The sequence below is a fragment of the Nuphar pumila genome, chromosome 3 (genome assembly GCF_984573655.1).
Source record: "Nuphar pumila chromosome 3, dmNupPumi1.hap1.1, whole genome shotgun sequence".
Taxonomy (NCBI): domain Eukaryota; kingdom Viridiplantae; phylum Streptophyta; class Magnoliopsida; order Nymphaeales; family Nymphaeaceae; genus Nuphar; species Nuphar pumila.
In genome coordinates, this window is record NC_143251.1 from 29,162,364 (window position 1) to 29,189,473 (window position 27,110).

Below are 27,110 nucleotides of genomic sequence, written 5' to 3' on the forward strand. Positions count from 1 at the left end.
TGATCCCTGTTCTACAAAAGCCAGTTGTAGATGACCTTTTCTTTATATTACAGTACTGAGGTTTAGGTATTCGTCTCATTTGAAATTTTATAGGCATTGAGATTCATGGACACACCACTCAAGGTTTGACCGGGCCATGCAAACAGATCTTGGATCCTCGGATCTGAGTACCTAAAACAACATAAATCCACAGTTTTCTGGCACAATTATTTGTATGCACGTATGTTGCATGCGCACGAGGCAATACAAATTTTAAAACACACCCTTACGGAAGACCAAAGGGATATTTATGAACGACGAAAAATATAATCTATAATCGATGGTCTATTTATTTCTGGACAGAATTTCTTTTTTTCTCCTTCACCTCTTGCATTGAAAGAACTCATAAGAATAGTTAACAATTCTATAGATTGTGTAGGGGCAATGGAAACCATAGTTCAAACAAAAGATTCTATAGATTTGACACAGTGGGTGCAGGTATCCAGACAAGTAAACAAAGAAGATTCACAATTACAGAAAATGGTATTTTATTCTTTTAGATTGGCAAACATAAGACATAAAACTCACAATTCACTGATTAGGAACCTAGGAGCAGCTGCACCACATGCCAATCTGGCTCCACCACAACAGGACAACTTATTGACCTTCTAAATGCAAAATTCTGTCTAAGGCTGCTCCATTTACAGGGTAGGAAGAGCCATATCTCAAATTGAACTATGCAGCCTTATTCTCAAGGGCCATCCTAACAACGTCCAAAGCAGCTTCTACAGATGATGCACTCTGAAGCTTTGATTTGCTGACAACTGGTTGGTTTCGAGCTAACCTTGGAAGGAGCTCAAACTCCTGGAGGAAAACATTCAAAAGTAGATAAAGGAAAATGTAACGGTTTTAGAATTTGAAAGAGCATTAACACGCTAATCCAGATTTAAGAAATTTTTGGCATCACAATGTCCACATACAAAAAGAGAACATGTTACGAAATCTCTGATGTAACATAACAATTTGCAACATTTGTCCACGGAGTGCAAAATTACGAATTCTGATGAAAGAGCTCATCAGGGAATAATAACTCGAGTTAAATATAAACAGAGATAGCAGTTTAGTGGTGTTAAAAATGTAAATATATACATATATATATAGGATTAGTTTACTTTTTACTTTTTTTATTTTTTTTGTTCAAACTGAACTAGTCAACTTTGTTGACTAGTCAAACTAGAGAGACGTTGGGGAGGCTCAACGACTCTATTTAGAGTCGTTGGGGCTCTCCCAACGTCTCTTTGGAGACCCCTTTTGCTGTGTGTAAATAAGGGTGAAACCCACTCATAAACTAAGCTTCCTGCATGGTTCATTATCAAATTAACGGTTTTAGTATTTGAAATAGCATTAACACGCTAATCCAGATTTGAGAAATTTTTGGCATCACAATGTCCACATACTAAAAGAGAACATGTTATGAAATCTCTGATGTAACATAACAATTTGCGACATTTGTCGACGGACTGCAAAATTACGAATTCTGATGAAAGAGCTCATCAGGGAATAATAACTTGAGTTAAATATAAACAGAGATAGCAGTTTAGTGGTGCTAAAAATGTAAATATATACATATATATATAGGATTAGTTTACTTTTTACTTTTTTTATTTTTTTTGTTCAAACTGAACTAGTCAACTTTGTTGACTAGTCAAACTAGAGAGACGTTGGGGAGGCTCAACGACTCTATTTAGAGTCGTTGGGGCTCTCCCATAGTCTCTTTGGAGACCCCTTTTGCTGTGTGTAAATAAGGGTGAAACCCACTCATAAACTATGCGTCTTGCATGGTTCACTATGTCATAGGGATTCGGCCAACCAGGTGCCGCACCCTCGTCGACGCGACGCGATGCGACGTGGGTGCGCGTGCGGGTGCGGTCAACACACCCAGGGTCATATATGTTCAAATTTTGAACTTTAAAAAAAAAAGAGCCCGATGAAATGGGTTGAGGAGGATTAGGGCAAAACATTTTTGCCCTCTCCTCTGTCTCCCGACCCCGACGCTGCAAGTCTACACTTGTCTCCCGACGCCGGCGACGCCTCCTCTCCATCTCCAAGGTACGCATTCTCTCTCTCATTCTCGCCTTCAATCTCTCTCTTAATCTCTCTCTCCACTCGTCTCTCAATCTTTCAGCTACTTCTCTCTCTATATTCTCATTTTTCATCTGGTACTGTGTGCCTCTCTCTCTCAACTCAATCTCTTTCCCCTTACTGTGTACATCTCTCTCTCTCAATCTCGACTAAACACCGTTGAGGTTCGAATCCTAATGATATGGCCAGTACGGGGGTCCGTCAAAAAATATTTTGTTACCTTAAGCAACCATTTTGCAAAACATGCCGGTTGACTCAGCTCACTGAACCCAATTAATGAGCCGAACTGAGTTTTCATAAGCCCAACTAAGCCAGAACTGAGTTTTCACAAGCCCAGCCAAGCCGAATTGAGTTTTCCCTGTGACATATGGTTGCTTATAATGTGTATTATTTGTTGATGACTTGATGTTGGGTAATTTAATTGTTATTACTGATTTTGTTACTTAAAATTTGGTTGAATGCTCATATTTTTATTACCAACTTACTACTAGTCTACTATTGTTATTGTTAAATACTTAGATATTTTTAAAATTTGTCATTGTTACTAGTTAAAATTTTAGTAACATACTAGTCTACTGCCTAAAATTTGTTAAAATTTTATTATTAGTTAAATACTTAGATAGATCAAGTTGCATTAATGTTATTGTTATATATTTTTCTCCTACCTTTCGGTATTTATTTATACGTACAGTACTACTACTAGTCTACTATTGTATGGTAGAAAGTTGGTATTGGTTGTGTCCCTCCAAATTTAGACCCAAAACTATAAAGGCATAGAAATATGTGTATAACAAGACTTTATCCAGAATCACATATTCTAAATTAAGTCACACAAGAGTTTGAAAAATTTGCATCTTCGAGATTATATGGACAGGCATTACTAGTAAGAGAGGAGGAGAATATAGATACTATCACATGGTGGTTAATATTTAGATAAAAAACACCTATTCTCCAATGTCTTGCATTGATATTGCTATCTCATCCTGCTAGTTCATCCTGTTGTGAAAGAAATTGGAGCACATATTCTCAAATCCACAACATAAAGCGAAACAAACTCACCAGCAAGCGTGCAGAGGATTTAGTATATGTTCATTCTAATCTTCGACTACTTTCGCGAACCAATGATAAATACAGGTACTAATTGCTCTCTTAGTTATTTGACTATTTCTTAGTTTTTTCATTTAAATATACTTGTATTTAACATTTTCAAATTGAGTTTGTAATGCAGATAAGGATCATCCAAATTTTGGGATGTAAACCCAAAAGAGTGTGACTTAGAGGGAGAGCATGATTTCAACATTATAAACATGAATTTATCTGAGCTCAGTCTTCCTTTTTATAATGCAATTGATGATAAAGCAGAAAATGATTAGGATTCATTACCTCATCGTCATATACATTGTGTACGATATACTTTTGATATGTAATTATGCATTGTTTGCTTCTTTTATTAGTATACTGTATAATTTACTTCTTTTCTGCTTTACTTATTTGATTGTTTCTATAAAATAGTTAGGTTGATTTAATTGTGGTGTTAGTTTTTATGATATAGAATAAAATTGTAGATTATTAATTTGATTTATTGCATTCATGATGATGAATTGATTTGATGATATTATGATAACTGTTTTTTATTTCATTAGTGTTATTGTTGTTAACTGTTAAAACTTAAAAACTATATATATATATATAACCTCCCGCACCCTCGCACCCAAGTTTTTTTAAAGTGCCTCATCGCCGCACCCGCACCCGCACCCATGTGACATAGATGATTCATTATCAATAAAATATTACTTTTTAAGTCTTGTGTTAGCCACCTTCGGTGGGTTTTGTGGGCTCGTGACCACTTTAGATGATTTGGCAAACATCTTTTGGAAGAACTCATTTTCTTACATGGTATCAGAGCTTGGTGATCAAACTGATTTTATTTTTGGTGCTTTCGGTGCATTGGGAAGCATGCTACTCAAAAATTGAAACAGTTGAAGCCTCTTTCTGCAAATATATTCAAGTACTTGTGAGAACGTGATTGTGTTTCAAGAAAAGGATTGGTGGTGCTCACTTTGTGGAGTGTCCGTGCTAGTTTATTGTGGTACTTGCTTGGTGGTGGAGCACTCGTGATCTTCTCTTTGTTTTTCTCTTTTCTTTCTCTCTCTCTTCTTTTTCTCTCTCTAACTTTTTTCTATTCTCTTTAGCCCTTGTACAAATGGATGACAATGAAAATGTCACCATAAAACCCATCAAGCTCAATGACACAAATTATGTAACACGGGCTTCAATCATGAAGCACCTCATGTGGAGAAAAGGGTTGTGGGGATTAGTTGATGGGTTCAATCCGGAATGCAAACTAATTATTACTAAGATAGAAGGTGAAAAAGAAGTACCGCTTACGAAGGTTGAAAAGATCAATACTATAGTCACCTATTAGAAAAAATAGAAAGAATAGAGAATGGGGAATGCCAAAATTATGTCTTGGCTCATTAGTAGTGTCGATATAGAGAAACGCTCTAGTCAAGGCATGGGACTACCTTAAGAGAATGTATTTTCTTAAAGATATTGCATAACCATCCTTAGATACAATTGGTGTGAGTCTCATACATCCGAATATATTAATTTAAGTGGTTTGGAAGCAAAAAAAGTTCTTTCTTCAAAGGGAATGGCCTTCAGTTTACCAAGAATGCAATCAAAATTTTCTCAAAAGTGGTACATTGGATAATTTTGATATGCTAGGATGACTTAGCCTTTGATGCTACAAAAACATATCCAAATCTTGTACATTATAACAAAAAGTATTTTGAAGCATTATCAACCGATCCATGTAGTAAAGATCTTCTTTATGGCCTTCCCCAATCTGTATCTCGGACTCGAGATCTTGCACCAAACATTGGTTCGATGAAAATGAGATTTTACAACCATTGATCGGCTATTTGAGAAATGGAAAGAAGATTTAAATTAAGTTTAGGAACAAATCTAATTTTGGGTATAGAAAATTTTGAAGAATTTTTTAAATTATTAATCCTTTCGATATGAAAAGAACCATCCGCAGTAAAAACATTAGTTCGACTTTAATTATTTCTGCATTTGAAGAGTAAAGAAATATTGAGGGTCATGTGAAATGAAACACTGGAGTCCAAAAGCCAAGAAATCTTACCTGGAGGACAAAAAGAGGAGACTGCAACACCCGAGATAGAGGAGGATGAACCTTTGAGAAGCGGTTGTAAAGCATTCATTAGTTGGAACAAGGACATGTTTCCAATAGATTTTGAATCCCCATTGGTCTCATTCTTATCCCCTTGTAATGGTGAATGTAGATCGTTCATTGCTTATCTCTTTCTTAAATTTGATTAAGGCTTTGGCTCCGGGTCTTCGTACGGCTAATACATTGTCTTTGGGTTTCTAGGCTCAGACGTGGTCTTTAACCTAGTTTCCTCCATACACACTTCGGCCAATACTTCATGAAGAGGTGAAGGCTCATCCTTCTCATGATGAGTAATGGTGATCCTCACATTTTCGAATTCATATCTAAGGCCTTGCATAAATTGAAAAAATTGGTCTTCCAAAATTTGTTTCTCCTTAGATGAGCATCATTAGGTGTATCCTAAATGGGCTCAAATTTAACCATTTGGTCCCAAAGTCTCTTTAGAGATCCATAATATTCTCACACACTTCTGTCTTGCGTACACTTATGGATTTTGTTACGAATTTTCCATTTGTGAGTGACATCTTTTAGAGTATATGTTTGCTTGATAGAAGTCTAAGCCTCATCCGCTATTTCAAATTCCAAGATATTTTTGCATGGCTCCTCGCACATGCAACCAATAAAGAGAGAAAGTACCTTAGCATGGCATACTTCCCATTCCTTATAGTATTTTTCTATTCCAAGAGGGCTTTCTCTCTCTTTTCCTTTCCTCTTTAGATACACCATCTTCTCCCACAACAACCATAGTAAGAATAGGTTGAAGTTCCAGAGTGAAACCATCAACCAAGTGCCATAATTTTTTCCCTAACAAAATTCTCTTCACCGCGGTAGCCCACATTCTCTTCATAGAGTGGTCCCATCGAATTTGATGGGAACGATCACAACCTCTTTGTCGGCCATGGAAGCAAAGAGAAAAGAAGAGAGAAAGAAAAGAAGAAGAGAGGAAGAAGAAGATGACAATAGAGGAAGTCGAAATGATGGCATATTTCCCGAAACAATTATCCAATGCTCCCCGGTCTCATGGTCCACCACGCGGTATTTAATTACAAATTACAATCAAAGAGCTCCAAAGCTTTGATACCATGTAATGAAAGACAAAAGACACTAGTAGATGTCTCTTGTGGACTTACAAGAACACAATGACAGCTAACGAGTCAATACAAAACACATACAAATAAGCCACTTACGGGCTCAAACACAAGTAAAAAATAATCAATATTATTGAGAGGGTGCTTGAGAAAAGCATAAACCCTCCAAGGGGAGGCACCCCTAATATATACACAAAGGAGACCCTAGAGAGCCCTTAGGAGCATCCCAATGGCTATATATATAGCCATTGGTAGCTCTCAACGACTATATTTGGGCTTTTACAATAATGCCCAACAATATGTAAAATACAAAAAAGAAAAATGAAGAAAATAAAAAATATACATTAACATATGTGCCCCTAATGAGCACAACCTATTACATATCAGAGAAAAGACTAAAATACCCTTAATGGGTATTACCTATTACAATAGTATATATATATGTTACAACTTAACAATGTTTAGCATAAATTAACAAAGTATAACACTCATTATTGTCATACCAACTATGTCACACGGACTAGGCTAGGGGGTCGACGCACCCGCGTCGACACGCCCCGACATGGGTGCGGACACGGGTGCGGCTTCGGACACGGGGCAGACTTGGTCAACAGGTGTCGGACTTGGTCAATGCACCTGGGCCGAGTCCGTCCACTTTATAGACTCGGTCAACTTTGATCGAGTCTATATTCGTCCATTTTTTAGGACAAAAAACTAAAAAAAAATAATTTTTTATATGTTTTTTTCAAAATATATATATATATATATATATATATATATATAGCCAGACTGTGTGCACGGTCACAAACTGTGTGCACAGTCAGTCACAGAATGTGTTATCTTATTACTTTTGTAAAATTGTCTATGAAAAGACAATACGCATACGAGCACAAATAATATAGAAAAGATGTGCACGAAGGCACTCTCACAACACTTGAACAAAGTACGCAAAAGCGTAAAAATAATAAGCATGCACAATGGCATGTATTTTATAGAAAGAACCAAATGCTTAAGACTCTCAAGCTTAGGGAAAACAAGAGGGGAACACCCCTATTTATACAAGAAGGAGGAGGTGCAAGGGGGCTCCCAAAGGAGTCGTTGGGGAGCCCCCAACGGTCACATTTGTGACCATTGGGGGCCCCCAATGACTCTATTGGGGGACCCCCAATGCACCTTTTTTGAAAAAAGAAAAAAGATACAAAAAAGAAAAAAAAAAAGATACAACATATTCCAAATGGAATATGCGCAAGAGGTGAAATTACAATTATACCCTTATCGGGTAATCAAAAAAGAAAATTATATAAATATATATATTTATATAAATAGAGATACATATACATATAAATATTTATATGTATATGTATTTCTATGTATATAAGTATATATATTTATATTTCCATCAACGAATTTAGGAGATACATTTTAACACCCCCCCTCAAACTTATGGTGTGATAACCGCAAGCTTGCCAAGGAGGAAATGAAATCTGGGCAAACATAGAGCTTTGGTGAAGAAGTCGGCAAGCTGATACTCAAACGTTACGTATGGTAGATCAATGACCTTCTTCAAGTATTCTTCTCTGACATAATGACAATCCATCTCTATATGCTTTGTTCGCTCGTGAAAGGTGTGATTCTTGGCAATATAAATTGCACTTTTGTTGTCACAGCACAACTTTGTTGGTTCTTTGATAAATACTCTCATATCTTCCAAAAGGTGTCGAATGCATACAATTTCCATGGTGGTAGATGCCATGGCTCTATATTCGGCTTCAGTGGATGACAGGGAGACCTTCTGTTGTTTTTTACATCGCCATGAGATCAAAGACTCACCTAAGAAAACACAGAAACCAGTGGTGGAGTGACGGTTACTAGGGTCACCTCCCCAATCTGAGTCAGTATAAGCAAGCAATTTTAATTCAGAAGAAGAAGATAGGAATACTCCCTTAGTCACGGTTCCCTTTAAGTATCTGATGATGCGAAGCACAACACTCATATGAACGGTTGTAGGAGCGTGCTGAAACTGGCTGGCGATGTGTATAGCATGTGACAAATCGGGTCGAGTAATGCTAAGATACATTAAAGAACCTACCAACTGCCTGTAAGGAGTAGGATCAGTTAGAGGAACACTGTCGTCAATCTTCATTTTTGCTCCCACAACTTCAAGAGTTTCACATACTTTGTCATCAGAAATACCTGACCTGTCAATAATCTCGCAGGCAAGTTTAGACTGAGATAGAAAATAACCACGTTGCGAATAGGCAACCTCAATTCCAAGAAAATATGTCAGAAAACCTAAGTCTGACATCTCAAATTTTGAAGTCAAGACAGACTTAATACCCTTGACTCCTTGAACATCATCTCCTGTAATTAACATATCATCAACGTAGAGCAACAAAATTACAATCCCTGCATTAGATTTTCTAGTAAACAAAGCAGTGTCAGTATAGCATGAGGAAAAACCATTTTCCAGCATTACACTGGTAAACCTATCATACCAGGCTTTGGGAGCCTGCTTTAAACCATAGAGAGTCTTTCGAAGACGAAGAACTTTATCTTTAGGAATTATCATGCTTGGTGGGGCATCCATATATACTTCTTCATTGAGATCACCATTTAAGAAGGCATTTTTAATATCCATTTGAAAAATGTTCCAATTTTTAATAGATGCAATAGTAATAAGACACCTAACCGTAACCATTCGAGCTACAGGGGCAAAGGTTTCTTCGTAATCAATTTCATACTCTTGCCCATACCCTTTAGCAACTAAGCGAGCTTTATACCTTTCTAGAGAACCGTTGCTCTTAGTTTTAACTTTAAAGACCCATCGACAGCCTATAGTTTTCTTTCCTATAGGTAGAATTTGGAAATCCCAAGTTTCTGCCCTTTTAAGAGCATCAAGTTCACTTTGCATGGCTTCTTGCCATTCTATACATTTTTTAGCTTCTTCAAAATTTCTTGGTTCAAAATAAGAGTGAATGGCACTTAGACAAGCCCTATATCGGGGTGAAAAAGAATCAAAAGAGACAAAACGAGTTGGAGGTCTTCTATTCCTTTCAAATCTTCTATGGTCAAGAGGGGTGGAAAGCTCACTATATTGATCAATAGCACTTCTAAAGGTGTCTTGGTTTCTACGAGAGTAGGTTATAGGCTCACTTGGAACTCTACTTTCTGGATCATTGAGTGAATTATGTTCACCAATATCTTCATCATTTTCCTCATCATGGTTTAATGATACATCATCATCACTAGATATGTCATCATTACTAGACAATAAGTCGAATAAGGAGTAATCAAAATTTTCTTGTTGAGAAACATTTTTTTCAAAACCACTCTTATTTTCTAAAAAAGTTACATTTCTAGAGACATATAGCTTATTATCTCGAAGGTCGTAACAACGAAAACCTTTTTGAGTTTCAGAATAACCAAGAAAAGCACAAAGAATAGCCTTGGGAGAAAGCTTGTCATTCTTATCCGTAAGTATGAAACACTTACATCCAAAGACTCTTAACCTATTATAATCAGGTTCGAGCTTATGTAATACCTCAAAGGGAGATATTTTACCTAATAACCTAGATGGTAAGCAATTTATCAAATAAACAGAAGCAAGAGCTGCTTCAGCCCAAAAAAATTTAAGAATATTTTGAGATATAAGGAGAGTCCTAGTGGTCTCGATAATGTGTCTATGTTTTCTTTCAGACAACCCATTCTGTTGAGGTGTTTTAGGACAAGACCTTTGGTGAATAATACCATGATCCTCGAGATATACCTTAAATTGATTAGAGAGATATTCTCCTCCAGAGTCACTTCTAAAAATCTTTATGTTACTGCTGAATTGGTTCTTAATCATTGAATGAAAATTTTTAAAACATGAAAACACTTCATGTTTAAACTTAAGAAAATATATCCACGAATATCTGGAGAAATCATCCACAAATATTATGTAATAGGAAAAGTCTCCTTTTGAAACAACAGGTGCAAGTCCCCAAACATCCGAATGAACAATTTTGAAAGTTTTAGAATAGAATATAGTTCTTTGCTCAAAAGGTAAACTTCGCATTTTTCTAAGAATACAGTCATTACAAGAAAAAGAGCTTTTACATAGGTCTTTTGCAAAATGTAAATATGATAACTTGGTGATATTAGGATGACCAAGTCTTTTGTGTCATACATTTATATCTTTATGTCGGGCAACATTACACAAAACTTTTGGAACTTGAAGAGATTCCATATAATATAAATCTCATCTTCTAAAGCCTTCCTCAATCAATTTCCCGGACTGGCGATCCTGTATTAAACATTTATCACAAGAGAATTTAATATCGCAGCCATGGTCCGTGAGTTGAGACACAAAGAGGAGATTTAAGTTTAGTTTAGGTATAAATCTGATTTTTGGAATAAAAAACTCTTGAGTTTCAAAATTACCTATTCCTTTAATTTCAAGAGAGGTTCCATCCGCAGTGGAGACAAAAGATGGGGAATTTTTGAGTAATCGCAGAGTGAAAAAATGTTTGGGGACATATGAAAGGATACACCAGAGTCCAAAAGCCAAGAGATTTTACCTGGAGAAGAAGAAGTGGATACGGCCGCACCGGAGGTAGATCCCTTGAGGAGATGTTGGAGAGCTTCCACAATTTGATTTATAGAGAGGGTCCCACTTGAAGATGCCTCCTCTTTCTGTGGTACACCAGTGGTAGCCATGGCTAGGAGCTTCTTCCATTTGGGACAAACGGGTTTGATATGCCTCGGTTCTTTACAAAAATGACAAATAGTTTTGCTATAGTCCCTTTTCCCTCTTTGTCCACCATTTTCTCCTTGATTTTGAAATTTAAAGTGAGGGGGACGATAGGTTCTTACATTGTTTCCGGGTCTTGATACGGCATTAACCTCACTATTTTCTTCAATACTACAAGGAACCGCAAGAACATTTGGTCCTTGTTTACATAAATTCATACGAGTCTCTTCACCACTTAATTTGGTGAGAACATCTTCAAGAGAATGGGGAGAAAAGGAGGAGAGAAGAGATGACCTTATTTGCTCAAATTTGGGCCTTAGCCCATTCAAAAAGTTGAAGAACCGATCTTCTTCAAGTTGCTTGTGACGGAGCTCAATTGCCTCTCCACTCCATTTTGGTTCAAGCATTGCAAGCTCATCCCAAATAGAGGAAAGATCGGCAAAGTATTCCCTAATCGTCATTTCACCTTGAGTAAAGGAGATAGCCTTCTTTTGAAGGTAATACTTATGAGAGAGATCCCTTGATGTGTACATTTTTTCAAGATAATGCCAAGCTTCCGATGCCTTTTTGAATTTAATAATGTTGGCATTAATCTTGGTTTTCACGGATGAGAAAAACCATGAAAGAATCTTGAAATTCTTCATTTCCCATTCATCGTGTTTCTTGGAGTATTCTTCAAGGGCTTTGGTTCTTTCTTCTCCCTCAAGAATCTTGATTTCACTTCCATTTACCATGATAATCTTGGGTTCGGGTTCCGGACTTGTGCCAAGTACATATCACCATAGGCCCTTCCCTTTTATATGAGCCTCCATATTTCCGGCCCAAACATGATAGTTGGACCCATTTAATTTGAAACCAAGAGCAAAATGGGACTCTTTTTCGCCCATTAGAGAGTAAAGAGGTAGAGGAAAAAGCATACCAACACAATATTTTCAACACCAACTTTGCACAAGATTCTTCTAAAATATTTGAGAAGAAAGATCCACCACTTATTAAATTCAAGAAGGAGGAGGTGCAAGGGGGCTCCCAAAGGAGTCGTTGGGGAGCCCCCAACGACTCTATTGGGGGGACCCCCAATGCACCTTTTTTGAAAAAAGAAAAAAGAATAAAAAATAAAAAAGATACAAAAAAGAAAAAAGAAAAAAAAAAGATACAACATATTCCAAATGGAATATGCGCAAGAGGTGAAATTACAATTATACCCTTATCGAGTAATCAAAAAAGAAAAATATATAAATATATATATTTATATATTTATATAAATAGAGATACATATACATATAAATATTTATATGTATATGTATCTCTATGTATATAAGTATATATATTTATATTTACATCAACGAATTTAGGAGATACATTTTAACAACTTTGATCATTCCCAGTGCTATCTTATTAATTTATTATTACATATATAATTATATATATTTTAAAATATATATATATAAAGCCGAGTCCCAGTGTCCAAAATTTTTGAAATTGCGCCGCACCCGTGTCGCACCCGCACCCATGTGACATAGCATACCAAACAGCAAACTTGAGAAGGAACATCAAAATCATTATCTTAAAGTTAATGGAAAGTTGTTGATCACATTCTCTAAAGGAAAATGATCCAATTTGCAAGATTTTTAGTCAAGAATACTAAATTATTAACAAATTATTCTGGATCAGAGCAAATATTAAGTTCACCAGTGTGAAGGTTGTAAAGTTAAATACCTCAGGACTTCCACTTTCAAGGAAAATTCCCTTCAATCTTCCTGTGGCAGATTATGGAGACAAAACCAATTTGCAATCAGATTACAATATTGAATCATAAAGGTCAAAGAAGATTTACACACCAGAGTCAAGCCAGAAAGTGGCTATTTTAGGATCAAAGCTTCCAATTTCCACTGTTTCACCAACTAAGCACAAAAAAATGGGGGAAAAGGTTCAACAATCACCGAGAAAGGCAATTGAGAAATATATACAATATTATCTGAAACAAAATAAAAACCTAAGGCATGGATAGATACCTTTATCTCCAAAGAACTGCCACCAGACTTTTCTTGAACTCCCTTCATATTCAAAAACTCTTGAATAGAAGTAAGGCAAGTAATCATATCTGGAGATTACATACGATTTATTCATTAGTAGAAAATATTGTCCATATAGCCACCTGAGTGGCCAGCTTAAGAACACTAAGTGAGAAATTAATGTGCAATACTCACGGATGATTATGTATGCTCAGTATTGATTTAACACAGTGTACAGCAGACTTACGAGCATGATCAACATGTTCAACTCGTGCAATACGATCATAAATCTGTTGAGAAAAAGCTCATGAAAATTTTATTTTGGTGGTTTGTTCATAAAAGATAACTTTTTAACTGGGATGTGTACCTTCAATGGGAATGCTGCTACATCACCAATAGCAAAAATACCAGGTAAGCTTGTTCGGAAAAGACTATCAACCTGATGAAATTAACCTCTGAATCAATCTAAACTCGGATGAAATTTTATAATGTTTTCAGTGTAACAAATATGAAGTATGTAGTTCTATGTCAGTAAGATTTCAACACTCAAGTTATACGAAAGATACATATGACATTTTCTCATTTGATCATCATCGAAAAAGAGACATTCTCATTTGGTCATACGATAATATGGATAATCTGGACATTCCATGGAACATTATGTCACTATGTATAACACTTCCATAGAGCTATTCTTGAGATTTATACCAATAAATTAGTCTGAAAGGATTCATCTAAATGGCAGCATCAAAGTACCAGCATGCCAGACACAACAGAAGTGAAGGAATCACACAATTCATAAGCAGAAGTATACACAATTAACTTCACAGATATTAGAGGGATTTGGATGCTTAAAATACCATATTTGGAATGAGACAAAGTATGCACACTTAAAATAATACTCCACAATAGATAAAGAAGTGTGGACATAAAATGCCAATTGCTTTTTATGTTAATAATTATGAAATAAATATACACTGAACAACCTTGTGAACTATTTCTTATCTCCTACCATCAGAAACATCATATATGACTCCAAAGCAACCAACCTTTATTGTCAAGATGCAGAAAGTTGTTAAAATATGTTATACACACACACACACACACACACACACACACACACACACACACACATATATATATATATATATATATATATAGAGAGAGAGAGAGAGAGAGAGAGAGATTATGACATATACACATATCTATATATATATTACATATATATGTCTATGTGTCTATCTACATATATAAATATATATATTTCTTTTGTAATACCCAATAGGGGAAAATTAGTCTTTTCACATTGTACACGCATATCCTAAAAGATATGCTCTTTTTCTCTTTTCTTTTTAGCTTCTTTTCTTTCTTCATTGGTTGTGAGGGGTCCACAAAGAGTCGTTGGACCCATCCAACGGTCATAAATATGACCGTTGGAGGGGCTCCAACGACTCTATGGGAGCCCCTCCTTGGGTCCCTTAGTGTGTATAAATAAGGGGCTTGGCCCCATGTATTCTTTAAGCTTCTTGTGAAGTCTTATGTGAGTGAAATATATTGTTCACTTTATTTTGTGTGTTTTACTACTTTTGTGATTTATTGCAATCTTGCCCATTAGTGGCTTCTTGTGTATGTGTGTGCTTGCTCTTGGAGATATCGCCTCACTCATTTGGCACTTCATTACATGGTATCAGAGCCTTGGTTGAGAAAGCTTCATCGGATCTTCTCTTGACAAGTAATATCACTCATCTTTCTTGTTTCAAACTCTTTTTCTATAAATGACCAACAATGATGCAAAAATCAACCTCTCATTCAAATTGAATGGGACCAATTACCGAATGTGGGCGGCCGCTATGAAAAATAACCTCAAAGGTAAAAAACTTTGGAGTTATGTGTGTGGAATCATTCCGGAACCACAATTGAAGTTAAACTAAGTTTGAAGGAAATGAGGAAAGATCATTAAACGAAGAGGAAAAAGAGAAGGTTATTCTTGACTTCTCTTCAAAAATGGAAGATTGGGAATGTGAGCATGCTAAAATTCTAGGATGGTTCATGAATAATATCGAATTAAATATTTGTGCAAATCTTGCAAAGTTTAAAAAGGCTAATGACGCTTAGTTCTTTATGAAAGGCATGTACACTCAAAGAGACCTTGCTAGGCATTTCTTTCTACAAGAAAAGGTAAGAGCTACCAAGCAAGGTGATATGAGTATTAGGGACTATTATAGTGCCATATCTTCTTTATGGGATGAATTTGTTCTTCTTGAACCTCAATGGGAAGGTAGTGCTATTGCCATGAGGCAAGAGCAAATGGAAAAAGAGAGGTTTTTCCAATTTATTTATGGACTTCGTCCCGAATTTGAGCAACTTAGAGGATCCCTTCTTCATAGGGCTTCTACTCCTCTAAGTGACATTTTGGCCGACTTATGTCAAGAAGAAACTCGTTTGGCCTTAAAAAGAGATGTTGATGAAGTTCATGTCGTGTCTAGACGCGGCAACAATGTAAGATCATATAAACCACCCCATTTTTGAAAGAGTAATGGTGACGGAGGAAGAAAAATTATTTGTCATAATTATAATGAATCGGGCCATATTCGTCCAGATTGCCCCAAATTCAAGAAGAAGGTGGATTTCGTTGGTGAAATTCCTCCAAACACAAATGAAGATTCAAAGAAGGATAGAGACATAAAGGAGTCCGTCGCTCATCTTACTGAAACTCTTCAACAATTTATAAAGATGAATTCCTCTACATCATCATCCTCACCCTCCACTTTCGGTGTCGCCATCTCCTCTTTTTTAGGTATGACCTCTTGGATTCTTGACTCGGGTGTCTCCTTTCATATGACTCCAAAAGCATCACTTTTATCAAAACCAAGTCTCAATAAATTCAAATCATATGTTTCCACTGCCGATGGAACATCCTTGGATGTTGAAGGCATTGGAAACCTTGAGAAAACTTATCACCAAAACAAAGATTTTTTTGTTCCCAAAATCCGAATTATTCCAAAACTTAATTTAAATCTTTTTTTCGTTTCTCAAATTACCGATTTTGAATATGATGTCACTTTTCACTTACCCATTGCTATGTGCAGGATCTCCGATCCGGGAAGCGGATTGGGCAAGGCCATAGAAGAGGGGATCTTTATTATATGGATTTTTTGTCCTTTTCATCCAAATCATTTTGTAATCATGTTCAATCCAAAGATATTGAGACTTGGCATAAGAGGCTTGGACATCCTAGTATTTCCAAGTTTTATCTCTTTCCTTTTTAAAAAAAAAATTGTAATACAAATACATTTACATGCAATGATTGTATTCTTGGAAAAATTCATTCGCTTCCGTATTCACATAGTAATTTTGTATCAAAAAGACCTTTTGAACTTGTGCATTCTGATGTATAGGGGCCGGCACCCGTTATGTCCAAAGGGGGATATTCCTACTATGTTACTTTTATTGATGACTTTACTAGATATACATGGGTATACATTATTAAAAACAAATTTGATGTCTTCACTAATTTTAAAGAATTTTATGTTCTTACTCAAAATCAATTTCAAAACAATATAGCTATATTTAGATCCGATTCTGGAGCTAAATAAATGTTTAAAGATTTTCAAAATTATTTCAAAATAAATAGAATTTTGCACCAACAATTTTGTCCTAAAACTCCGCAACAAAATGGTCTTACGGAAAGGAAACATAGACATTTAATTGAAACTACAAGAACACTTCTTGTCTCTAAAAATGTTCCTAAAAACTTTTGAGCCGAAGCTCTTCTTGCTGCAACATATCTTATCAATCGTATGCCCTCTTCTTCTTTAAAAAATGTATCACCTTTTGAAAAATTATTTAAAATTACTTCAGATTTTAATAAACTAAGGATCTTTGGATGTAAATGCTTTGTGCTTGTTCAAGGACAAGATAAATTATCACCTAAAGTTCTTGAATGTGTGTTCATTGGCTATGGTGAAAATAAAAAAGGTTATAGATGCTATGATATTCGAAACAATAAACTCTATGTATCAAGAAATATAAACTTTCTTGAAGAACAAAATGGTTTTGATATTCACACATCTAGAGAAGACATTGATTATTCCTTCCTATTTGACTTAGCTCCTAGAATTGAGTCCCCTAATGCAATTATTTGCGATAATACTTGTGATGACATTTTACATCATAATGATATACCATAACTGTGAAATTGTCTACGAAGAGACAATACGCATACAAGCATAAATACTTTATTAAAGAAGTGCACGAAAGCACTCTCACAACACTTGAACACAATACGCAAAAAGCGTATAAATAATAAACATGCAATAATGCATGTATTTCATAAAATGGAAGCAAATGCTTGAGACTCTCAAGCTTATTTTACAACAAGGGGGAACACACCTATTTATACAAGAGGAAAGGGGTGCAAGAGGGGGCTCCCCAAAGGAGTCGTTGGGGAGCCTCCAACAGTCACAATAGATGGGTTTTAAAGTTAAGACTAAAGAAGATGGATCTTTAAAAAGATATAAGGCTAGATTAGTAAAATGTGATTACTCTTAAGAGTATGCTATTGACTATAAAGAAACATTTGCACCCGTAACACATATGACTAGTGTTAAGACCCTCATTGCCCTAGCATCTTTTTGGAAATGGCTTGTCTATCATTTAGATGTTAAGAATGTCTTTTTAAATGACCTAAATGACGAATTGTACATGGATCCTCCTAGTCTTGAAATCGAGAAGATGAAAGTTCTTTACTTGAGAAAAGCATTGTATGGACTTAAGCAAACCCCTAAAACTTAGTACGATAGGTTCAACAAGGTTATAATAAGCTTGAGTTATAGATCTTGTTATATTGGCATTGCTTTTTTTGTCAAAGATACAGGTTCTGACATTGTCATCTTTCTATTGTACGTGGAGGATATGATTATTACTGAAAGTGATAAAAAGGGAGAAAGAAAAAAATTATTCTCAAAAATCATTTTAATATGTCTGACCTTGTTTATTTAAGATATCTTTAGGTATAAAGGTGGCATACTCACCCACAGGAGATCTCCTATCTTAAATGAAGTTGGTTACAGATATTATAGCTAAAACAGATATTTCAAATGACAAGAAAGTGGATATGTTGATTGTATTTGATTGTTGAGAAGCAGTCCAACGACTATTGGACTACCTCCCTTTTGTTGTGTGTGTTGCTCTATAAATAGAGCCCATTTCAAAGAGTTAAGTAATGCTTTTTAGCATATGAGTTGTGAATATAAAAAGGCTCTTATTTCTATTGTATTCTTGTGAGATTTATTCTCTTTGTGAGAATGTATTCGGTCCATTAGAGGACATATTGTGATCGTGTACTTGTGTAGCCCTTTGTTGGCATTGTGATTGTGCACTTATTATTTCATTACATGGCATCAGAGCCTTGAGATCTTGTAGTATTGAAAATTGTCTTAAGTGTACTCGTTTTGTGGTGGTCGTCTTTTTCAAACTTTATTCTACAACCACAAGTTTTATTCTTCAACATGGGTGAAAGAGAATCTGCCTCCATCATCTCCTACAAGCTCAACGAGAACAACTACTTGGTGTGAGCTACCGCAATGGAAAACCATATCAAGGGGAAAAAGCTTTGGGGTTTTGTTAATTGAACTACTAACAAACCTCAACTAAAAGTAACGAGAAGAGAAGGAGATCAAGTCAAAGTCCTCTCCGAAGAAGAAAAGGAGAAGGCCTTGCAATAATATCAAGGAAAAATAGAGGATTGGGAGGCCAATAATACTCAAATACTCTCATAGTTTATGAATACCATGGAGTTCAAGATTGCAACTAACATCATCAAGTTCAAAAAGGCTTGTGATGCATGAATCTTCTTAAGGAGCACATTCATCCAAAAGATATAGTGAAACTATATTATCTCCAAGACAAGGTACATACTACCAAACAAAGAGATAAGCGCATAAGAGATTTTCATGGTCTCTTATCTCCTATTTGGGATGAGTTGGCTATGTTGGAACCAAAATGGGAAGATTCGGCTATTGAAATGAGAAAACAAGTTGAAAGAAAAAATCTTTTTTCTTTCTTATACGGTCTTCGACCGGAATTTTGAGCAAGTTCGGTCATTTTTACTTCATAGGACCTTTGCTCCTTCTATAAGTGATGTTCTTGCCCAAATATGTCAAGAAGAAACTAGACTTGGAATACACAAGTCAAGTGATGAGGTGCTTGCTTTATCAAGGAAGAAAAGTTTTGTAAAAACTTATAAACCTCCCTACTTTGAGAAAAAATATAATGGATCTGGATTGGATCCAAATCCGGTCTGATATTGTAATTATGTTTTACATATGTGTAATGCCATGTTTGTAATTTGCTTATATTTTAATGGCTTAAGCCTAATGTGTATCAGGTTATATATAAAAGGATTAGGGCACGCCTCTTGTGGTGTGGTTGTCGTTTTCTGTGCATCTCTCTTTGTCTCTTTCTCCTTCTCTCTATTTCCTGCTGAAAGGAGATTGTGGCGGCTTCCAAATATCTAATATACAAAATATTTTCATGGTACCAGAGCAAGGCTGTGGATTTCTTCCAAAAGGTATGCCCATGGAGATCTGAAATTTGATCTTTCATTCAAAAACTCTCTCCCTTCTTATTCTTACTCAATCTAAACCTTTCTTTTCTTCCCCTTACCTCACGTTTTGTTCTCCTTTGGATTGCTTCTTTCAAAATAGCATCAAACCCTCTTTTGACGTCAAGTCTTCAATCTAAAACCCTAAATATTTTGATGTCAAATCAGTGTTCCTTGTTTTTCAAAAATCTTAAACTGAAAATCACGTATGTTCTGGTATATACCCTTAAGAAAGAACCAAGCTTCGTTGGTTTTTCTAAGCAATGTTGGCATATATTTTTGTGAAAATGTCTTCAAAGAGACAACGAACATAAGAACACTAAGTTCTTAGTGAGAAACACGTGCACAAAGGCACAATAAGAATACTTAGAACAAATGTTCACAAAGGCACACATTCAAGAGAACCCAAATGCACAAAGGCATAAAAAATATAAATCTTTATTGAAGAAGTGAGAGAGCTTTGACTCAAAGCTTAAGAAATACAATGGGGTTCAACCCTTATTTATAATACATGGAGACCTTTGAGAGGCTCCACATATAGACGTTGGAGCCCCTCCAACGATCACAATTGTGACTGTTGGAGGGGCCCAACGTCTATTGTGTAGGCCCCCCAATGGTTAAAAAGAATAAAAAAGAAAAATAATTTGCAATCATATTCTTAAAGTGAATATGCATAAAAACTGGAAATGACCTATTTACCCTTATCGGGTATTAGAAAAATATATATTTATATATATATAGAATATATATATGTGTATATATCTATATATATATATGGACTTTATATTTTAGCATCCCCCTTCAAACTTACGGTGTGATGACCGAAAGTTTGCCAAGAAGAAAATTGAATCTAGGGGAATAGAATGTCTTAGAAAAGAAGTCAGTCAGTTAATATTATGATGTTACATAGGGGAGATCAATGACTTTCTTCAGATATTTTTCTCTAACATAATGGCAGTCCATTTCGATATGTTTTGTTCGTTCATGAAATATATGATTCTTGGCAATATATATTGCACTTTTGTTGTCACAGTACAGCTTGTAGGCCCTTGAACACGAACTCTCATATCTTCCAACAACCACCACAGCCAAACAATTTTCATAGTTGTAGTTGTCATGGATCGGTACTCAGCCTCAGTAGAAGACAGAGAGACCTTCTGTTGTTTCTTGCATCTCCAAGAAACCAACGATTCACCTAAAAAGATACAAAAGCCAGTGGTGGAGTGACGGTTATTGGGGCCACCTCCCCAATCAAAGTCAGTATATGCAATTAAATTTAAATCAGAAGAAGAAGATAAATACTTCCTTAATTATGGTCCCCTTTATGTATCTGATAATTTGAAGAATGGCATTCATATGGACTGATGTAGGGGCATGTTGAAATTGACTTGCAACATGGATTGCATGAGAGATATCTGGCATCATAATGCTAAGATACATCAAAGATCCAAAGAGTTGCATGTAAAGAGTAGGATCTTCCAGAGGAATCCCATCATCAATCTTCATTCTTGTTCCTACTACTTTAAGAGTTTCACATATTTTATCATCTCTAATGCCTGACCTGTCAATGACCTCACAAGCAAGTTTAGTTTGAGACAAAAAATATCTCCAGTGAGAAAAGGCAACTTCAATGCGTAAAAAATATGTCAGAAAACCTAAGTCTGACATTTTAAATTTTTCTGTTAATGCAGACTTGGTACCCTTGATTCCTTTCATATCATTATCTGTAATCAACATGTCATCAACATATAATAACAAAATTACAATTCCTGCATCTGATTTCTTGTCAAACAAAGCAGTGTCGGTATAACATGAAATAAAATAATTTTCTATCGTTGAGTTGTTAAATCGATCATACCAAGCTTTGGGGGCTTGTTTCAAACCATAGAAGGCTTTTCGAAGACAAAGAACTTTACCCTTGGGCACATCCATACTTGGAGGAGCATCTATATAGACTTCTTCGTTTAAATCTCCATTTAAGAATACATTTTTGACATCCATTTAATATATGTTCTATTTTTTAATAGAGGCAACGGTAATTAAATACCTAACAGTAACCATTCTTGCAACAAGACCAAATATTTCATCGTAATCTATACTACACTCTTAACTATATCCCTTGGCAACGAGACGAGCCTTATATCCTTCAAGTGATCCATCACTCTTGGTTTTTACCTTAAAAACCCATCTACATCCTATAGTTTTCTTACCTTTAGGTAAATTTTGGAATTCTCAAGTTTTAGCTTTCCTAGGAGCTTCAAGTTCATTATCCATTGCATTCGTCTATTCTATCATTTTCTTAGCTTCTTCAAAATTCTTAGGTTCTACATAAGAATGAATAGCGCTAAGACATGTTCTATGTTTAGGTGAGAAGGATTCATAGGGATACAAATCTAGAAGGGTTTCTCCTAATTCTCTCGGTTCTACAAGGATTGTTTATTAAAGAAGATTCATTGGATTCACTATATTTTTCAATTGCACTTCTAAAAGTATTTCTATCTCTATGTGAATACGTGATTGGTTCATTAGATATTCCTTCTTCGATAGTTTGCTCAAGAAGTGGAGAACTCTCATTTTCTTGAAAATCACTATTAGGGGCATCATATATCATGTCATCGTCACTAGAAATATCCTCATTTCTAGATAATAATTCAAACAAGGAATAATCGGCATTATCCTCGTTAGGTTTATATTCTTCAAAATCACTTGAGTTTTCTAAGAAAGTTACATTTCTAGAAACATATAGTTTGTCATTCTTAACATCATAACACTTAAATCCCTTTTGAGTTTCCGAATAACCAACAAATGCACAAGGGATGGCTTTGGGTGAAAGTTTAGCATTTTTATCGGTAAGAACAAAACATTTGCATCCAAAAATTCTTAGGCTATTATAATCGGGTTCTTTTTTATATAAAATTTCAAAAGGTAATATTTTATTCAATTTTTTTGAAGGAATGTGATTTATAAGATAGACGAATGCAAGAGCCGCCTCGGCCTAAATCTTTTGGGGATCTTTTGAGAGATAAGTAAAGTCCTAGTGGTCTCAACTATATTTCTATGTTTTCTCTCGGCTAAGCTATTTTGTTGGGGTGTTTTGGGACATGATTTTTGATGAATAATTCCATTAGTTTCAAGATAATTCTTAAAATCATTTGAGAGATATTCTCCTCCGGAATCGGTCCTAAGAATTTTTAACTTACCATTAAATTGATTTCTTATCATCATGTGATATGTATTGAATGTCAAAAAGACCTCATGTTTATGCTTGAGAAAGTATATCCAACAAAATCTAGAATAATCATCCACAAAAATAACATAGTAAGAAAATCCTCCTTTAGATATAACGGGTGCCGGTCCCCATACGTCCGAATGCATAATTTCAAAAGGTTTAGCTGTAAACATGGTTCTTTGTCCAAAAGGTAAGCTTCTCATTTTTCAAAGAATGCAATCATTATAAGCGAAGTTGTCTTTACATAGATTTTTGACAAAATGTAAATAAGAAAGCTTGATGATATTGGGATGGCCAAGGCGCTTATGCCAAACATTTATATCTTTATGTTGGGCCATATTACAAAAAGAGTGTTTTAAAATTTGAAGAAATTCCATGTAATATAGATCTCATTTCCTAGAGCTTTCCCCAATCAACTTTCCGGACTGGTGATCCTGTATCCAACATTTATTTGATGAGAATTTGATATCACACCCATGATCCGATAGTTGAGAAACCGAAAGTAAATTTAAATTTAATTTAGGGATAAATCTAACTTTAAGAATAAAAAAGCCTTATTTTTCAAAAAATTTAATTCCTTTAATTTCAAGAGAAACACCATCCGCGGTTGAGACAAGAGAGAGATAAATTTTTTATGTATTCAGAAAGAACAAAAATATTTGGAGTCATATGAAATGAGGCATCCGAATCTAAAAGCCAAGAAATCTTATCGGGAGGAAAAAAGGTTGACACGGTGGCCCCAAAGACTGACCCCTTGAGAAGAGGTTAGAGAGCTTCCATGATTTGGCTTAGAGACAATGCTCCATTGTTTGAAGTAGATGGACCCTCCTCCTTATGTGGTTGAAATGTAGTCGACATGGCCACCATCTTCTTCCACTTAGGACACACCGGTTTAATATGTCCTGATTCTTTGCAAAAATGACATAATTTTGCTATAGTCTCTTCTCCCATTTTGACCACCATTCTCTCTTGTTCCTTGATTTTGATTTTGGAACTTGTTAAAATGAAGGGGTTTATATGCTTTCATATTATTCCCCGGTCTAGAAACGGCATAAGTTCCTTCATCTTCATCTTGTGAAGGAGCGGCCAACACACTTTGATTAGTTTTTATTCATTCCCAATCTTCTACAGGTGGAGATGTAAAAGAAGATAAAAGCGAGGATCTAGTTTGTTCAAATTTGGGCCTAAGCCCATTCAAAAAATTGAAAAAAGTGATTCTCTTCCAATTGCTTATGCCTTAGTTCAATAGCTTTTCCACTCCATTTGGGTTCTTGAAGAGCAAGTTCATCCCAAATGGATGATAATTCGACAAAGTACTCTCTAACGGACATTTCCTCTTATTGGAGGGTCAATGTCTTTTTTTTTTAGACAGTATTTATGAGATAAATCTCTTGAGGTATGCATCCTCTCAAGATAATCCCAAACTTGAAATGTTTTTTTAAATTTCAAAATATTGGCATTTATTCTTGTTTCCATCGTGGAAAAAAATCCATGAAAGGATTTTATAATTCTTCATTTCCCACTCTTTTTGCTTCTTATTATATTCTTCAAAAGCTTTTTCTCTTTCTTCCCCATCAAGAACCTTAATTTCACATTTTTACAATAATGGTGATTTTTGGTTCGGGTTCAGGAATGGTGCCTTTGACATAGCCCCAAAGACTTTTTCCCTTAATATGGGCTTTCATGTTGTCGGCTCAAACATGATAGTTGGACCCATTGAGTTTAAATCCTAAGGAAAAGAGAGAATCATTTTCCTCCATGGAAGTGCCTGTAATAAGAAGGAAAGAGTCTTCAAGAGTTGAAATCTTACCACAACGGGTCTTCTTTGAGCTTACTTGATGTATTGCGCTTTACTTGAAATGATTTGCAAGAGCTTCTTGTGCCAAAAAAATGATAGAGCACATTCTTTGAGGAGACCACCAAGATGACGCAATACCGAAGCTCTTCTTCTAGAGACTAAGCTTTGATACCATGTGAAAATGTCTTCAAAGAGACAACGAACATAAAAACACTAAGTTTTTAGTGAGAAACACGTGGATAAAGGCACAATAAGAACACTTGGAACAAATGTGCACAAAGGCATAAAAAATATAAATCTTTATTGAAGAAGTGAGAAAGCTTTGACTCAAAGCTTAAGGAATACAATGGGGTTCAACCCCTATTTATAATACATGGAGACCTTGGAGGGGCTCCACATATAGATGTTGGAGCCCCTCCAACAGTCACAATTGTGACCGTTGGAGGGGCCCAACATCTATTGTGTGGGCTCCCCAATGGTTAAAATGAATAAAAAAAGGAAAAAATAAAGAAAAATAAAAAATAATTTACAATCATATTCTTAAAGTGAATATGCGTAAAAACTGAAAATGACTTATTTACCCTTATCGGGTATTACAAATATATATATATGGACTTTATATTTTAACAAATTTTATGTCAACATTGTTCATAAACCATGCCAAATTTTTGGCATGGATTTTTTTCCAATCCTATACCTTTATTTGATGTTCATTGATGGCTTTAACTTGTTCATCTCCAACAAGAGCTTTCTTAGCACCTTCTTCAACCTTGGTGAACTTTAACAATGGTTCAAGAGAAGTTCACATGACAAAGCCCCAAAGTTTCTTTCCTCTAAGATGATTTTCCATGGCCGACGCCCACATCAAGTAGTTGAATTCATTGAGTTTGAAAGAGAACTCCACTCTTGATTCATACTCCATGATGAAAATAGATAGATAAATACGAAGAAAGTGATATACACCTTTGTCATGATCTTCAATCACCACAAGTAATACTTCCAAGATCAAGAGAACCCAATGAGCTCTGATACCATATAATAAAGTATGTGGAATTACAAAAACAAAGTGCAAAAGCACATATAAGTCCAAGAATAGACAACTACAAAGAAGACAGACAAGCACACAAGTGCATAAACAAAAGTCCACTAAGGGACAATACCAAAAGCTAATAAAAAAATATATTATTAAAGAGAATGTAAAAGGAATAATTGAAATTGGGGGGATCACTCCCCTATTTATATATAAACACAAGAGGGGAGAGTCCATTGGGAGCTCCCAAAGGTCATATTTATGATTCATGGGGCCCCAACGACTCTATGGAGTGGGAACCCAATGATAAGAAAAGGACAAAATAAAAAAGGAAAAATAAAAATAAAAAGAAGAAAATAGTTGTTTCTAATAAACAACTATTATTACATGTAAAAGAACAAAAATACCCCTATCGAGCAAACTGTTACAATACAGATTTATATATATATATACAGATTTATATATATATATATATATATATATATATATATATATATATATATATATATATATATATTTAACACTCTGCAAATCTACCATTGTGCCAAACATTGTCCAAACTGAGGCAATCTGGCAGCATAATGGAGTACACGGCCGAGTTTGAAGGGCTCAGCAATTTAGGGTTGATCGGTCACAAGAAGCTCTCTGTTAAAATATGTGTACTCATACACATATATGTATGTTGAAATATAATCCTTAAATGTACATATATATATTTATATATATATATATAAAGATACATATACATATATATGTATACGTATCTCTATTTATATATATATAAATATATATATTTTCTCTTCCTAAAATACCCTCAAGGGTATTCTTGTAATTTGTCATTTTACGCATATTCCAATTGGAATATGCATTGTAATATTTCTTTTATTTTTTATTTTCTGTTTTTTTATTTTTTGTTTTCGTACCATATTGGGGGCCTCCCAATAGAGACGTTGGGAACCCCCAATGGTCACAAATGTGACCGTTGGGGGCTCTCCTACGTCTCCTTTGGGAGCCCCCAAGGTGGTCCCTTTTTGTGCTTATAAATAGGGGATTTCCCCTTTGTATTTCTCATTAGTTGGAGGAGCTTTTGCTCCATGTAATGCGTGTTACACCCTTATTTTCTTCAATGATATTAACTTATGCCTTATAGGCATTTTGCCCCTTTTGTGGGTTTACGTGTTAGCACATTATGTGCTTATGTTGTTCCCTTTAGTGGGTATATTCGCACTTCATATGCATGTGTATTGGTTCATTATTAAACCTAAGGTATTCAAAGTCATTTCTTTACATGGTATCAGAG

General features: G+C 35.3%; 1 protein-coding gene across 2 annotated transcripts in view; it reads right to left on the minus strand.

Moving 5' to 3' along the window:
• Positions 1-390: 390 nt before the first annotated feature.
• The window catches only part of MDAR6 (monodehydroascorbate reductase 6), an 83,520-nt gene continuing 56,800 nt past the window's right edge, over positions 391-27,110 (minus strand). Inside the window, exons 12-17 of one of the 2 annotated variants that reach the window (XM_089999174.1) lie at positions 13,517-13,588; positions 13,345-13,439; positions 13,150-13,238; positions 12,976-13,038; positions 12,854-12,894; positions 391-843 (exon numbers count right to left, since the gene is read on the minus strand). In XM_089999174.1, the coding sequence (XP_089855300.1) occupies positions 715-843; positions 12,854-12,894; positions 12,976-13,038; positions 13,150-13,238; positions 13,345-13,439; positions 13,517-13,588 (489 nt within the window). In that variant the 3' untranslated portion in view covers positions 391-714. The remainder of the gene's footprint in view (positions 844-12,853; positions 12,895-12,975; positions 13,039-13,149; positions 13,239-13,344; positions 13,440-13,516; positions 13,589-27,110) is intronic. The other variant, XM_089999175.1, reaches the window with a different exon arrangement.